At 42.3% G+C, this 17,294-nt stretch overlaps 1 protein-coding gene across 5 annotated transcripts in view; it reads left to right on the forward strand.

Annotated features, from left to right (window-relative positions):
- ST7 (suppression of tumorigenicity 7) overlaps positions 1-17,294 on the forward strand; it is a 174,827-nt gene that overhangs the window by 113,924 nt on the left and 43,609 nt on the right. For all 5 annotated transcript variants that reach the window (XM_069764847.1, XM_069764845.1, XM_069764848.1 and 2 more), the window contains 4 exons: positions 6,777-6,936; positions 9,717-9,771; positions 12,148-12,263; positions 16,104-16,179. In XM_069764847.1, the coding sequence (XP_069620948.1) occupies positions 6,777-6,936; positions 9,717-9,771; positions 12,148-12,263; positions 16,104-16,179 (407 nt within the window). The remainder of the gene's footprint in view (positions 1-6,776; positions 6,937-9,716; positions 9,772-12,147; positions 12,264-16,103; positions 16,180-17,294) is intronic.

Below are 17,294 nucleotides of genomic sequence, written 5' to 3' on the forward strand. Positions count from 1 at the left end.
GTCGTCTGGCAAGCGTGTTTTCTTCCAAAGCCGCTCCGTGACCCTGGATGCTTGTCAAAGTTTTTTAGTCAGATTGTTATGCCAGGGTTGCCTATTGATTTGTCGCACTTTGCCATGCATGAGAAGGGCGTCTGAGTCTATCTATGGCTGATGTGAGGGTAGCGTTATAGAAAGCGGTGGCACTGTCCGTGTCGTGGAGTGAAGATATGGAGGACAGAGGTGGAAGTCTGAGAGTTTGTGAATGTCTAGGTGTGCAAAGTTTGTGAGGTTGTACTAGTGGCTGGACATGGGGGGGGGGGGGGGGGGGGGGGCGGGCAGGGCAGGTGAGGAGGACAAGGATGAGAAGGTCAGTAGATGGTGGTCAGATAGGGGAAGGGAGAGGTTGTGAGATTGGATGGGGAACAGAGGTGGGTAGTCTGTGAGGGGTGGCTGTGGAGGACCACTGAGTAAGTCCAAAGGATGCGGTAAGGGACAGGAGTTTGGAGGCTGCTGGCTGGCAGATTTCAGTAGGGATATTAAAGTAGCCCATGATGATGGTGGGGATGTCGGCAGAGACGGTGAAGAAGCCAGGTGGAGAATTGGTCAATGAAGGCAGTGGCTGAGCCTGGTGGTCGGTATATGACAGCCATTTGGAGATTAGAGTAGATATCGTCTTCATTCTTTTCCCGTGTCGCTTCCGTTTTGTCTACAGCAAAAAGTAACCTGTCGTCCGCTCCAGTGTTTCATGGTGCACCCGGAGGTTACACTTCACTGTCTGTGGGCCTCGATCTGGCTCTCAGACTTGTGTAATAGCGGCCAGGGTTCCAGTCATGGTGAGGGGCTTCTGTATTTCCACACCCTGGCACTCCGCTACATAAACTTCATGTCCAGTCTGAGTAATGTGTGTGTATTGCCAGTCAGTCACTTGTGAAATCGAGTTTTCTTCAGGTTGCTGCATTCCAGAGTTCTTCAGCACCACGCAATGAAGGTACGAGTCCAAGTTAATTTTTAATAAAACAACTTTACTGAGCTCGTCCAGTTTTCAGACACTGCACCGTAATCTTCATACTTCAAGGACATTCCTTTCCCTGGACTGTCCCTAGTTCTTCCTGCCAGTTCTCGTACCGTATCTCGGTACCACAGCTCCCTGAGTAGCCATGCTAGCTTCTTCCTGAATGTCCCCATCCACTTTCCCCATCCTGGGCAAAACTAAAGGATGCCACTGCCATTCCTTGTCAGACCTTGGGTCTTGGACGTTCCGGGATTTATCATTAAGCCTAGCCGCTGTCTCTCATACTGCTCTGATTCTTTCCACCTGATGTCCTCACACCGCCCGTAGGGTCTGGACTTTTGAGCTTCTCCTCACTCGTTCCTCTCACAACCTGACAGCTCTATACAAAAAAACCCTGTTTGGGAGAGAAGAACAGACAAATCGCGGTGCCCTAAGTGCGTAAACACACTATTAGGCTGCCGTCACACTAGAAGTATTTGGTCAGTATTTTACATCAGTATTTGTAAGCCAAAACCAGGAGTGGGTGATAAATGCAGAAGTGGTGCATATGTTTCTATTATACTTTTCCTCTGATTGTTCCACTCCTGGTTTTGGCTTACAAATACTGATGTAAAATACTGACCAAATACTGCTAGTGTGACGGCAGCCTTATAGTCTTTAACCCCTTTACCCCCAAGGGTGGTTTGCACGTTAATGACCGGGCCAATTTTTACAATTCTGACCACTGTCCCTTTATGAGGTTATAACTCTGGAACGCTTCAACGGATCCCAGTGAATCTGACATTGTTTTCTCGTGACATATTGTACTTCATGACAATGGTAAAAATTCTTTGATAGTACCTGCGTTTATGTGTGAAAAAAACGGAAATTTGGCGAAAATTATGAAAATTTCGCAATTTTCCAACTTTGAATTTTTATGCAATTAAATCACAGAGATATGTCACACAAAATACTTAATAAGTAACATTTCCCACATGTCTACTTTACATCAGCACAATTTTGGAACCAACATTTTTTTTTGTTAGGGAGTTAAGGGTGAAAAGTTGACCAGCAATTTCTCATTTCTACGGCACCATTTTTTTTTTTAGGGGCCACATCTCATTTGAAGTCATTTTGATGGGTCTATATGATAGAAAATACCCAAGTGTGACACCATTCTAAAAACTACACCCCTCAAGGTGCTCAAAACCACATTCAAGAAATTTATTAACCCTTCTGGTGCTTCACAGGAATTTTTTGAATGTTTAAATTAAATAAAAATGAACATTTAACTTTTTTTCACAAAAAATTTAATTCGGCTCCAATTTGTTTTATTTTACCAAGGGTAACAGGAGAAAATGGACCCCAAACATTGTTGTACAATTTGTCCTGAGTACGCCAATACCCCACATGTGGGGGTAAACCACTGTTTGGGCGCATGGCACAGCTCGGAAGCGAAGGAGCGCCATTTGACTTTTCAATGCAAAATTGACTGGAATTGAGATGGAACGCCATGTTTCGTTTGGAGAGCCCCTGATGTGCCTAAACATTGAAACCCCCCACAAGTGACACCATTTTGGAAAGTAGACCCCCTAAGGAACTTATCTAGAGGTGTGGTGAGCTCTTTGACCCACCAAGTGCTTCACAGAAGTTTATAATTTAGAACCGTAAAAATAAAAAATCATATTTTTTCACAAAAATTATCTTTTCGCCCCCAATTTTTTATTTTTCCAAGGGTAAGAGAAGAAATTGGACCCCAAAAGTTGTTGTACAATTTGTCCTGAGTACGCTGATACCCCATATGTGGGGGTAAACCACTGCTTGGGCGGATGGGAGAGCTAGGAAAGGAAGGAGCGCCGTTTGACTTTTCAATGCAAAATTGACAGGAATTGAGATGAGACGCCATGTTGCGTTTGCAGAGCCCCTAATGTACCTAAACAGTAGAAACCCCCCACAAGTGACACCATTTTGGAAACTAGACCCCCTAAGGAACTCATCTAGATGTGTTGTGAGAGCTTTGAACCCCCAAGTGTTTCACTACAGTTTGTAACGCAGAGCCGTGAAAATTAAAAAAAAAAATCTTTCCCCCCCAAAATTATTTTTTAGCCCCCAGTTTTGTATTTTCCCGAGGGTAAGAGGAGAAATTCGACCCCAAAAGTTGTTGTCCAATTTGTCCTGAGTACGCTGATACCCCATATGTTGGGGGGGAACCACCGTTTGGGCGCATGGGAGGGCTCGGAAGGGAAGAAGCACTGTTTTACTTTTTCAACGCAGAATTGGCTGGAATTGAGATCGGACGCCATGTCGCTTTTGGAGAGCCCCTGATGTGCCTAAACAGTGGAAACCCCCCAATTATAACTGAAACCCTAATCCAAACACACCCCTAACCCTAATTCCAACGGTAACCCTAACCACACCTCTAACCCTGACACACCCCTAACCCTAATCCCAACCCTATTCCCAACTGTAAATGTAATCTAAACCCTAACTTTAACTTTAGCCCCAACCCAAACTGTAGCCCTAACCCTAACCCTAGCCCTAACCCTAGCCCTAGCCCTAGCCCTAATGGGAAAATGGAAATAAATACATTTTTTTAATTTTTCCCTAACTAAGGGGGTGATGAAGGGGGGTTTGATTTACTTTTATAGTGGGTTTTTTAGCAGGTTTTTATGATTGGCAGCCGTCACACACTGAAAGACGCTTTTTATTGCAAAAAATATTTTTTGCGTTACCACATTTTGAGAGCTATAATTTTTCCATATTTTGGTCCAGAGTCATGTGAGGTCTTGTTTTTTGCGGGACGAGTTGACGTTTTTATTGGTAACATTTTCGGGCACGTGACATTTTTTGATCGCTTTTTATTCCGATTTTTGTGAGACAGAATGACCAAAAACCAGCTATTCATGAATTTCTTTTGGGGAAGGCGTTTATACCGTTCCGCGTTTGGTAAAATTGATAAAGCAGTTTTATTCTTCGGGTCAGTACGATTACAGCGACACCTCATTTATATCATTTTTTTTATGTTTTGGCGCTTTTATACGATAAAAACTATTTTATAGAAAAAATAATTATTTTGGAATCGCTTTATTCTCAGGACTATAACTTTTTTATTTTTTTGCTGATGATGCTGTATGGCGGCTCGTTTTTTGCGGTACAAGATGACGCTTTCAGCGGTACCATGGTTATTTATATCTGTCCTTTTGATCGCGTGTTATTCCACTTTTTGTTCGGCGGTATGATAATAAAGCGTCGTTTTTTGCCTCGTGTTTTTTTTTTTTTTTTCTTACGATGTTTACTGAAGGGGTTAACTAGTGGGCCAGTTTTATAGGTCGGGCCGTTACGGACACGGCGATACTAAATGTGTACTTGAATTGTTTTTTTTTTATTTATTTAGATAAAGAAATGTATTTATGGGAATAATATTTTTTTTTTTTTTTCATTATTTAGGAATAATATTTTTTTTTTTTTTTTTTTTTTACACATTTGGAATTTTTTTTTTTTTACTTTGTCCCAGGGGGGGGACATCACAGATCGATGATCTGACAGTTTGCACAGCACTCTGTCAGATCACCGATCTGATAGCAGTGCAGGCTGCTTCACAGTGCCTGCTCTGAGCAGGCTTTGTGAAGCCACCTCCCTCCCTGCAGGACCCGGATCCGCGGCCATCTTGGATCCGGGCCTGGAGCAAGCAGGGAGGGAGGTAAGACCCTCGCAGCAACGCCATCACATCGCGTTGCTGCGGGGGGCTCAGGGAAACCCGCAGGGAGCCCCCTCCCTGCGCAATGCTTCCCTGCACCGCCGACACATCGCGATCATCTTTGATCGCAGTGTGCCAGGGGTTAATGTACCGGGGGCGGTCCGTGACCGCTCCTGGCACATAGTGCCGGATGTCAGCTGCAATAGGCAGCTGACACCCGGCCGCGCTCCCCCCGTAAGCGCTGCCGATTGCGCTGGACGTACTATCCCGTCCGTGGTCATGGGGGCCCACCCCACCTCGACGGGATAGTACGTCCGATGTCAGAAAGGAGTTAAAGGGTGCACAATTTTATGCACTCACCTGATAAAAGACTAAAATGGCTTTAGATCGTGTATCCTCCAAATTCCCTCTGAGATACTTTTCAATATACAGGGCTTGCAGCTTGCCTCGGGTGGATCCAAGTGAGAGCCAGAGTAAGGCTCACACAGGATGAGTAGTTCAAGAAAAGCACATCCAGCCCATGAATGGCAGCGCTTCCCAGGACTCACATTCAAAGATGATTTTTCATATTTTTTTATTTCATAACTTTTATCCCAGTCTCAGAAACCTGACAGCTCTGCTCAACTCTACTAACTGATTACCTCAGGGAGACACTCTTCCCGCCACACAACCTGGCCCCGCCCCCTTTTTCAACTGTCACTACTCTGACTGAAACCATTTCTGAACCTAACTCAATCTAATCTCCTACTCTACAGTGCCCCCCAGTGTTCCTAAATGACCCCTTATTAATACTAAACCTTACTCTATCACTATAGCTCCCTATCTCTATCCATAACCCATAAATATATGTATAACTTACTCAGTACATATTCATAAGCACGCTGTTTGACATGTTAATACACAATAAAACAATATCACATAACGCATCACTTTACATGTGAAACGTACCCGTTTTATTAGGAAAGTGTGCAAATGTATGCAGGGCATAAGTTGGCCCCCAGTACACCCCTTACACTTGCATTGAGAGCTTGTAATTTAGGTTCTGACTTCCAGCCATTCAGATGTTTCAGGCACAAAATGGCGCCGATGGACCAGAGAAGGGTCAGTAAAAGGAGTATAGCAACATGGGCAAAGGGCTTACATTTAAAGTGCCACTCTATTGCTGAAAAAAAAACACACTGGAGTGGTGCTTTTAATACGTAGAAATATATGACTGGAGAAATTGTCATCTTGATGTTTCCGTACAGCTTCAATGCTTCCTCATAAAGAAATGAAGTGCCTTTTTTTTTTTTTCTAGGCCTAGTTGCCGAGGCTCTTACAAATTTGCAGTTGCCACCTATCTCTTTTGGTCAATTTTTAATTGAATACTGAGACCCTGAATCCATGCGTTTTCTGTGAGGAAATTAACTTTATTCCTCCCGGCAGTCTCAGGCTTTCAGTCATAGGGGTGGGCCGGCATGCTGAGCTGCGGCAGTAGCCACATACTGGTGTGACTGACAGTTGGCTCTGCACTAATGCACTGCTGAGCCAGCTGTCCGTGCCAGGGCGTGTTTACAGCCACCTTTCACTGACTATGTACTGAGCGGTGACTGAAGTCGAGCCGGCTGTGCCTCCAACTGAAAGCCTGAGGCTGTTATGAGGTAGTTAATTTCTTCCCCACAGCTGTGCAGAACGTTCTTATCCTGCAGATTAACCCCATGTCTGCAGGTTAATAGCGTCTTTTCACATGACGGGTTCCCGTTAAAGAGAAGATAACTGCTCAGAAGGCTGAACATATGACTGTCCAGTGGGTTTACAATAGAAATGAGTAAGAACAGTCAAGTTTATTGTGCATCTACAGACTACAGGTTCATGTGGTCTAAGTAACTTCTGTAAGACGACCTCTATGCTTTAGAAGATCACAGAAAAATCAGTTTAACTTTATTTAAAGCTTTTTTTTTTTTTTTAATTAAATTTATTAATGACTAAAATTAGCATATCGAGGTTATTTTGATGTATGAAGGCCGGATTGGATTTGCCAGTGGTATGTAGATGCGTGTTTTAAGATGAAAGCCCACAATTGCACAAATCCTAACCTTTTTTTTTTTTTTTTTCTCCTCCCATATTTAGATATTTGAATGGTGGTACTTTCGGAAGTATGGAACTTCATTTATTGAGCAAGTCTCTGTAAGTCACTTACGCCCTCTATTGGGAGGAGTTGATAGTAGCACACCAAGTAACTCAAACACGAGTAATGGGGATGCTGATTCGAGTCGACAGAGCGTTTCAGGTAATGATTAGGTTTATCGTTGGAATTAACTTTGACCAAACTTCATTTAAATAATATTTTTCATGTGCAGAAAATATACCATTGACTGAAAACTCATGCGTTCTCAAAAGTTACTACATTTAATTATTGTATGGATTTAATATCTCAAGGCATTTCATAAATGTCATCTTCCATTAGCACTGTACAAAAAACACCTTCTGAAATAGATCCTCAAGGAGTGGAAATGTAATGTTCATATCAGGATAAGCATTCACGTAAAGGTTCTTGGTTCACATCTAATAAACACTAAACCAGCTTTAGTCAATGGACTCATTGATACTTGGAGGAAACTTATTAATCCATAAATTTCTCCTTAACAAATGTTAATTGTATAATCAGATTGTTTCAAAACACTCCCACCTACCCCCCTCCCAATTTGCCATTTTTTCTTCCTATGTTGCCCCATTCTCACCTCACTTTCTTATTAGAATATAAATCAATACAATTATTTGAAATCAAATCCGGCACAATAAAACCATAGCACTGCCCGAAGGAGGATGATCTAAAATAGAATTGCTGGAAAAAGAAGGTTTTAAGAAATTATTATTGACTATTTAAAAATATTTCTCATTTTGAGACTCTTAAAAAGCATTTTTCTTAAATTGTGCACATGTTCATTCTGTAGTTCTGTGCTATTTGTGTCACTCAGAGCTGTTACATGCTAAACTTTTGAGGAACCTTAAAGGGTTTACTTGGCCATAAACTACATATTGTTGTCCAGCCATCGATCTCTGTGCCGGCACCATGTAAACATGCACTCTGTTTAACCTCAAGTTAGAATAAAAAGAATCAAGTATGACAACCAACTTGTCTGACCAGGGGCAGACACTGACAGCATGGGGCCCCGTGCAAGAAATGTGTCTGGGCCTCCCGCCTTTTATGGCAACTAAGCTATATAATTATAGTAATAGTAGAAAAAAAGGGGGAAACAGCACAGCAGACTTCCGGGAAAAAGGTGATGTTTATTTGCCCAAATGGCGTGGCGACATTTCGGATACTATCCTTTCTCAGGCCTTTCGGATACAATCCTTTCTCTATAATCTTGGCTTGAGAAAGGATTGTATCCAAAACATCGCTACGCCATTTGGGCAAATAAACATCACTTTTTTTTTTTTTTTTTTTACTGGAAGTCTGCTGTGCGGCTCCCCCCACCCCCCCTTTTTTTTTTTTTTTTTTTTTCTTTTAAGTCCCCCTTGTTCACATCTGGCAGCTGTCAATTTGCCTCCAACACTTTTCCTTTCACTTTTTCCCCATTATGTAGATAGGGGCAAAATTGTTTGGTGAATTGGAACACGCGGGGTTAAAATTTTGCCTCACAACATAGCCTTCTTTCCCATGTTATTTGCTATCTGGTGAGAATGAGCACCCCCCCCCCCCACACACACACACCTATACACAGCAGATCGCAGTCTGTTACCTTCCTAGGCCACATTTTTATTAATCTACCCTCTTAGGTTTGCAATAAGTTTTATAAGAATTCCTTTTAGTTTCTAGAAGCATCCAGTAGGAAGGAGCTCCAGAAGTGTAACTCTTGCCTTTTGGGAGAATAGGGGTCTCCTGCGCTCTTATTGGAATCTAGGTGGCTAGTGCAGGGTCTAAGAAGCCGAGAATTCCAGTCGTTGTGTGCACGAGGCCTAACGCAATAACCGTTTTGTCATGAATTGCTCTAAACAACTTCCCGTCGCTGCAATGCTTTTTCATAACTGATTGGAAGATGGCGCTTCCCCTTACTACATGAGAAGACCTCTGCGGCTTTCCCCAAGAATTGTGATGCCGAGGAACCTCTTCTCATGTCCAGAATAATAACCGCTGCAAGCACGGATACGATGCCGAGAGCGCGCACTGCGACCAGATCTGATTGGATTTAAGTCTTTTTAAATGCTGCAGTCTGCAGAAAGCACGAGTGTGACGGAACCCCCCACCACCCTTGGCTATCTACATGTGATTGCAGGGACTGACATTATATTGTTTTGTAATATTATGTATTCCAAAGCATTTGGTAATCATCCGACAGTCAAATGATCACTGATTGTAGTCCCCTAGTGGGACAGAAAAAGGGCAAAATTCAATGACCATTAATGAGACAAAAATAAACCCCTTACCCGACCACCAAAAAGAACAATTTGTGTAATGTATATAATTTATTTGTAGGTATGTGTAATTTAGCTAGTCTTCCTCCTATCCCACTCGGATGTTGTAAAAAAAAAAAAAAGTATACAAACACTTACACTGATGTATCGATTTTTCCTTCTTATTCTGTCGACCTCGAAACTGAAATTGACCTATTTATAATAATAATTTTTATTTATATAGCGCCAACATATTCCGCAGCGCTTTACAAATTATAGAGGGGACTTGCACAGACAATAGACATTACAGCATAACAGAAATCACAGTTCAAAACAGATACCAGGAGGAATGAGGGCCCTGCTCGCAAGCTTACAAACTATGGGGAAAAGGGGAGACACGAGAGGTGGATGGTAACAATTGCTTTAGTTATTCGGACCAGCCATAGTGTAAGGCTCGGGTGTTCATGTAAAGCTGCATGAACCTATTTAGACATAGTTACATTTACAGTATGAGAGTGTTTTTGTTTTGTTTTTTTTTTGGTCTAGAATGTTCCCCCTAACGTTTTAGACCAGGTCCCTTAAAAAAAGTCAAAGATGAGTGTTGATGGTCTGATCTTAATAACCCATTTTGTATAGCTCTTTTAGTTACCAGTTTCCTGTTCTGCTTCACAGAATGTAAAGTCTGGCGGAACCCGTTAAACCTGTTTCGAGGAGCGGAGTATAATAGGTAACTTCTTGGCAAAAATATATAATGTGCACCACACAAACTTGTGTATATATTCACATATAAATGCTGGTTAAAAATAAAACTTCAAGGACTCCATCCTCTTCAAAGATCATGCCTTGCTGAATGTTGGTTTAAATATCAAACCTGCTTTACTCACCTTCCCCAGGTCCACCAGTGAGTTTCTGCCACTGCTCCTGGTGTCCGTCATTGGCTGCCACACTGTTCATGTGACGTCAGTCTGTGGTCCAGCTGCTCAGTGGGGCTTTCTGTCTACACCGGAATTTTGCTCTCAAAGCCACATACCGGGAGCAGGGGCAGAGACTCGCTGTTGGACCCGGGGTAGGTGAGTACAGAATGTTGTGTGTTTTTTGTTGTTGTTGTTGTTGTTGTTTTTGTGTGTTTTGTGGAAATTCAGTTTGAAAGGTAAGAACCCCTTTTACGTACATTTGTCAAGTTTTTTTCCGAGCACTGAACATTAAACACACTGCACAAATATCAATACATCTATATCGCTCTGCAACCTTTATAAGAAAGCGTTGTTGTCCTGAGATGGGATTTATTATTCTTTCTTTATCCCGATTGACCTTCTAAATCCGGTCTATTGGAGCCGAGATCTGCTGGAGATTTGGGGAGGGAAATGAGAGAATGATCAGCTAAACCTGGGACTTACGCTGGCTTTACCTCTAATGAATGGATTGAAGGAGTAAATCTCTTTTCAGCTCTGTCATTGGAAGTGTAGGAACTGAGTACGGTAGGATGCGGCATGGCCGTTGTGATGTGCAGGGATCTCCATCTTTGTCTGTGACGTGCTGTGTAACACAATGTCATTTTGACAGGTGCAAAGTACAATGCTTCATACTGGAGTCTAATTGCTGAACGTTACCCAGATCCTAAATAGTCACTTCTGCTCTGTGACTTAGAGAAAATGTGGTCACACTTTAGTTCTACAACAATGTACTTTGTGCAGTATTCTCACTTTAGTACTATGCCTGCTATTTTTATGGCACTAAAACACATTGTGTTGGATTGTAACACCTGAACATATACATATTTAAAGAGTAACTAGAGTTGCATCTCGTTTTTTTTTTTTTATGGTTAACGGGCGCTTGAATCAGTGAGTTCCTGGATTGCGAGATCTCTACAAGTCGCTCAGCAGACCCCCATTCCCTCCCAAACAGTGGGCAGCTCAGCAGGCAGGAGCACAGGGCTGCTGTCGGACTGCACACACAGGCTGTTTTCTTTTAATAAAATCCACACATGTACAAGTATAGTATTAGGTAGAATGTACAATTAATACATTCTCTTTCAGTGCCTTGTCTTCTTCTACCATATAAATAACATTGGGGCTATAAAATCAGAGTGCACTGAGTGTAAAGATGACATTATTCCTGCCCTGTGTAGTCCTTGGCATTTATATGCTGCCCATTGTTCTGTAAGACACAAAGTTGAAAGCTATTATGCGCCATAATAAAGCAGAATTCCTATTCCTGACCCGGTTCAAATCTAGGCAAATGCAAATCTTTCTCTATTCACGGTGCCATTTCTAATGTGTTGTGCAGAAAGCAAAACTGTTCTGGTGATTCTTCAGGAGTTCTCATTAATGCCTACGTAAAGTAATCCTTGGCTCTGTGCAAAGCTCTTTTTTCTTAATGGGAATCTGTCAGCAGGTTTTTGCTATTGAATCTGAAAGCAGTGTGATTTAAGGGCAGAGCTCCTGATTTCAGTTACATGTCACTTACTGGGCTGCTTGATGTAGTTGCAATAAAATAATCAGTGTTTTACCAGCAGAAGATTATCACTAGAGGACTAGTTTTCTTGTGCCATGTAGTCCTCTAGGCTGCTAATCAATAGTGGGGCATGGGGTTACACAGGGCGCCACATACAGAGGGGACTGGTAGATCTGCAGCACAGAAAACTGATTTTATCAAAATTGGAGCAAGCAGCCCAGTAAGTTAATAACTCACTGCAATCGGGGTCTTTATCCTTACATCAAGCTGCTCTCAGATTACAGAGAAAAAACCTGGTGACAGATTCCCTTTAAAAACATTACGAGAATATATATGTTTTAGTCTTATGTTGTCCCCTATAGAAAGTAGTTTCCATTTACAGATTCAAGTTAATCCCATTCCATATGAGGTTTAAAAAAACCCACACGTCCATGTCCAAGAAGAGCTGTGTCACGCTAACAATGGAGGTCTCTGGGGTCTAACAAAACTCTGTCCATAGGGGCAGCCCAAAATCAAGTATTTTCCATTTCAAACAGCCTGCTGGGAGATGAGGGCCGTCTGGCAGGCGCCTTTATGCGATCTGTTAATTTGTACGGTAGTTAATGTGTAAATCTATAAGTGTATAATCCAGACTTGTGCTGTATTACAGATACACGTGGGTGACGGGAAGAGAACCGCTAACCTATTACGATATGAATCTTTCAGCCCAGGATCATCAGACGTTCTTTACGTGTGACACAGACCACGTGCGACCAGCAGATGCCAGTAAGAACTGCACTCTGTTGTATCATGCACTGAGACTTTAATATTTCCGAAAGTTTACAAACCACATTTACTGGCGTGCCTGCCCCTGCACATCCTGATCCAGAAAGTCCACTGGAAAGCCGTGCTACAAGCTCTTTCCATTATCATTTTAGAAATTCATTTCCTTTTTTAGAGCCATGTAAAGGTTCAAATTGGATGATCTTTGTTCAGCAAAGTATTGTTGCATATTTGAGCTTTGAAATTCTCTTAATGGAACATTCAGTCTCGCTATCAGAATGGATCTGGGGATGTGCGAGCCTGGTATCATCTGTCATTACAGGTCTTCTCCCCTTAAGGGTAAGCTCACACAGGGCGTTTTTGTTGTTTGTTTGTTTTTTTCTGCAGCAAAACCTGATCTTCTTGGCAGGAAAGAAGCTGCGTCAAAAACGCAGATTTAGGTGTGTTTTTGTTGCTTTTTTTTGTTGTTGTTGCATATTTGTTGCATTTTTTTTTTCTTTGTCCTTGCTAATGTCCTTGGATTTTCAGCAGCAAATAATTATACCTGCATTTTTGCTGCGTTTTTTCAACACCCAGCAGCAAAAACGCTGAAAGAAGTGACATGCTCTATGTCCAAAAAACGCAGCAAAGCACAAAATACCGATCACACAAAAAACCCAATGTGCGTGCATGAGATTACTGAAATCTCATAGGCTTTGCTGGTACTGTAAAAAGCAGCTGAAAATTAGCATAAAAAAAGCAGCAAAAACGCCCTGTGTGAACTTGCCCTTAATTTGAATAGACCTCCACAGCAGTTACTACCACTTCCCGACTGCCCATAGACGACTAAGAACGTCTGGGCAGTCTAAGGCTATGTGCACACGTTGCGGATTTGGCTGCAGATTACAGCAGTTTTCCAGGCGTTGTACAGTATCATGTAAATGTATGGAAAACAAAATCCACAGTGCACATGCTGCGGAAAATTCTGTGCGGAAACACTGCAGCAGTTATTTTCCGCAGCATGTCAATTCTTTGTGTGGATTCCGCATAGTTTTACACCTGCTCCATAATTGGAATCCGCAGGTGTAAAAACGGCGGTAAATCCGCAGGTAAAACACAGGGCCTGTGGATTTTTCATAATTTGCGCTGATAAATCCGCACACGAATCCACAATGTGTGCACATACCCTTGAACACCAATGTAGAGTAAGCAGCATACAAGAGATTGTAGTGGTCGAGAGACTGCTGTCGTCACACCCGAACAGACTCCCCACAGAGAAGATAACCGATTTGTCTATTTTCACACATTTCATGTGTTTGTTTTTGTTTTTTATGCAAATTTTGTTCTGCATTTTACAGTACCAGTAAAGTCCGAGATTTCAAAAATCTCATGCACACAGCTCAGTTTTATTTGTCCTCAGAATATTGTGCAAAACTCGGGGTCTTGCAGAATGGAGCCTTTCACTTTGTGTTTTTTCATCGTATTTAACCCATTGAAAGCAATGGGTGGTGCAAAAAACGCTGAAAAAAACACATGTATCTTTTTGCTGCGTTTTTGGTTCCAAAACTTGATGAAGTAGAATAAGGTTTTTTTGGGGGTGTTTTTTTTATATGCAACCATCTCTACTAAAAGCAATGCAAGAGCAAGAGGCTGCTGTGAACTTTGTAATAGCCCTGAACACTCTCAAGATGGGTAAATGAACCTAACCTCAAAATGTATGAAGTGTGCAAAATTAACCCCTTACTGACATCGGACATATTAGTACGCCGATGTCAGTATCCCCCGCTTTGATATGGGCTCCGGCAGTGAGCCCACATCAAAGCCAGGACATGTCAGCTGTTTTGAACAGCTGACATGTGCCCGCAATAGGCACGGGTGGAATCGCGATCCACCCACGCCTATTAACTAGTTAAATGTCGCTGTGAAACTCTGACAGCAGCATTTAACAAGCTCTTCCGGCCGGAAATGCGCACACTGGTGACCTGCGTCATGTGATTGCGGGTCACCGGGGTGTTGGCATCACAACCACAGCTCTCCTTGAGACCGCTATGGTTTTTGAAGCCGGATTGCTATGAGCGCCACCCTGTGGTCGGCGCTCATACCAAGTCTTAATTCTACTACATAGAGACGATCTGAGCATCGCCCCTATGTAGCAGATCCGATCCGTATATGGCAGCTTCTAGTCTCCTGTGGAGCGGTCGTGTATCCGACCATGTCCCTACACGGTCAGACAGTCATTACGCGGTACACATCGGGGGGCACATTTACAAGATAATCTCAGCACGGGAACATTTTATTTAAACACATCTAATTATGGAAGTTATTATTCAAAGATCTATTAATTAAAATTAATGTTTTGTTCTATTTATGACAAATGACATATAGGTATGTCATAGGATGCCTCCCCCCTCTTTGATGGGGTTTCTGGCACTGATCCTTCTTCTCTTCTGGCAAATGACAACTGATTTGATCAGCTGACATGTGCCCCTAACAGCCACAGGTGTAATCGCGATCCACCCACAGCTGTTAAGATGTTAAATGCTGCTGTCAATCTCTGACAGTGGCATTTAATTTGCGCAAACCAGATCAGTGTCATTAGCTCCGCCCATCGGCACCCCTGTCACATGACTGCGGGGTGCCAATAGGTTGGCATGACAACCCGGGATCAACTGGAGACCCCTGTTTTCACTGCCAAACTGCTAGGAGCCGGTGTCCATAGGGGATGATAATTTCTGCCAAACATAGCGGGGCTTGGACCTGTTATGTGTAGCACAAGCAATCAGGAGATTGTAGCTTCAAGTCTCCTAAAGACACTATTGAAGCATGTAAAAAAAAAATAAAATAAATAAACATTCAAATCGCCCTTTCTTTTTGCCCCATTCAAAATAAAACCAAAAAATAAATAAAAGTACACATTTGGTATCGCTGTGTTCAGAGACACCCGATTTTTATCAAAATATAAAAAGAATGAATCTGATAAGTAAACTGCATAGCTAGACAAACAATCAAAATGGCAGAAATTTTTGGTAGCCACAACATTGCAATAACAAGCTATGAAAAAACATCGTATCTACCCCAAAATGGTATCTATAAAAACGTCAGCTTGGCACGCAGAACATAAGCCCTCACTCAGCCGCAGATATCGAAAAATGGAGATGCCGCGGGTCTTGGTAAAAATAAATAAATGGCGCCATTTTCAGAGTAAATTAAAAAAACAGCCTAGACATGTTTGGTATCTAAGAACTCCTAATGACCTGGAGAATCATAATGGAAGCTCGGTTTTAGGATTTATTGAACATTGTAGACAAAAAATTGTGGAGATGCACTTTTTTTCCAATTTCATTGCACTTTGAATTTTTTTCCCCCTTTTCTAGTACACATAGTACACAATATGGTAAAATTAATGTTGTCGTTCAAAAGTATAAAAAAAAGAAGCAGTCACATGGCCATATTGACAAAAAAACAAACTTCTGGCTATGGGAAGAAGGGGAACCGAAAAAGAAAATGGAAAAACCCAAGGTAGTAAAGGGGTTAAGTAATTATGGCAACTAGCAACTTGTCCCTTGCTCCCTGTACCATCTGTCATGTCTAGTCTACCCACTCCTATTCATTAAACTACAACAGCTTATTACTACATAGAAGTAGAGGTGCTTTTGTGAATGAAGGTCTGGTGACATTTCCATGTAGCTGAACAGTAGCCCCCTGAGTTATCTTTGCTGGTGGGTCCTGGCATCTCAGTCCGGCAGTTGGTGCCATATCTTGCGGTGAGACGACTTTTTGACAGCGAGGCTAATTGTGGTTACACTCAGGGTGATTCTGTGGAATTAATTGTAACTGATCGAGTTTTCCTTTTATATTGAACAGTAATGCAAAAAGCATGGCGAGAAAGAAATCCACAAGCCAGGATTTCTGCAGCACATGAAGCACTAGAACTGAATGAGTGAGTAGCTATACAGAACAGTGGTGCTAGATGTATTGTACCTGAATGGACACTCAGCACTGCCCTGCACATACTCATTGTGACATAGATGTCGAGTGACGCTAACCTTTTGCTGTAAATGCTGTCTACTACAAGGGCACATGTAATTTATTTCATTTAAATAAAATGTATATTAGATTTTTGTTCCTATATTGAAAAAACTAAGAATGCAAAAAATGTAGAAATGTCTTGAAGGCCTTCTTCACATGTCCGTTTTTTGTGTCCGTATGTGGTCTATTTTTTAAGGGCCTCAAGTACGGATGCACAACACGCACCCTTTGTATTCCGTGGTGGTGCGCATGTGTCTGTATGGAAAAACTCAGACATGTCAGGGTTTTTTTGGGTAGCACGCACAAAATGCATGACGCACACATGTACACTGAAGACACACGGATGACATCCGTGTGTCATCAGCAGGACATGTACTGGCGCCTGGGAAGAAGCGGTACAGTTTACGCTGTTCACAGGCACCAGTGCTGAAGGCAGCTCTCATTATCTCCTTCTCGCCCTGAGAGCAACGCGACCAGGAGACAATGATGGGAGTTTTATTCAGCAGCATCTGTGTCCCTCATGTAAAATAAAGAATATAATAAAAAAAAGTGTGGGCTCCTTTGCAATTTTCATAACAAGCAGAGGGAAAGTCCACAGCTTGGGGCTGATGTTAATAATCAGGGTAAAAGGACAATATCACAATACCCCATGAGGTCCCCAGGCTATTAACAGCTCACAGCTGTTTGCTTAGCCTTTCCTGGTGACTTTACGGATGACCCCAGAAAAAAAATAGTGGTGTCTCCCTATAAATTCAAACTAGCAAAGGCTAAATAGACAGTTGTGGGTTGATATTAATAGCCTGGGAAGGGGTCAGAGACATTGCCCTTCCCCTCCCCCCCAGGCTACCAACATCAGCCCTCAGCCGCCCCAGAAATAGCGCTCTTCCTATTTACCCTGTGGCAGTAACAAGCAGGATAATAGGATTGGGGTTGATGTCACCTCTTTATTGTCAGGTGACATCAAGCCAAGGGGTTATTAATGGAGAGGCACCTATAAGATTCCCCCGCTACTAACACCATAGTAGT

The sequence above is a fragment of the Ranitomeya imitator genome, chromosome 4 (genome assembly GCF_032444005.1).
Source record: "Ranitomeya imitator isolate aRanImi1 chromosome 4, aRanImi1.pri, whole genome shotgun sequence".
Classification (NCBI taxonomy): domain Eukaryota; kingdom Metazoa; phylum Chordata; class Amphibia; order Anura; family Dendrobatidae; genus Ranitomeya; species Ranitomeya imitator.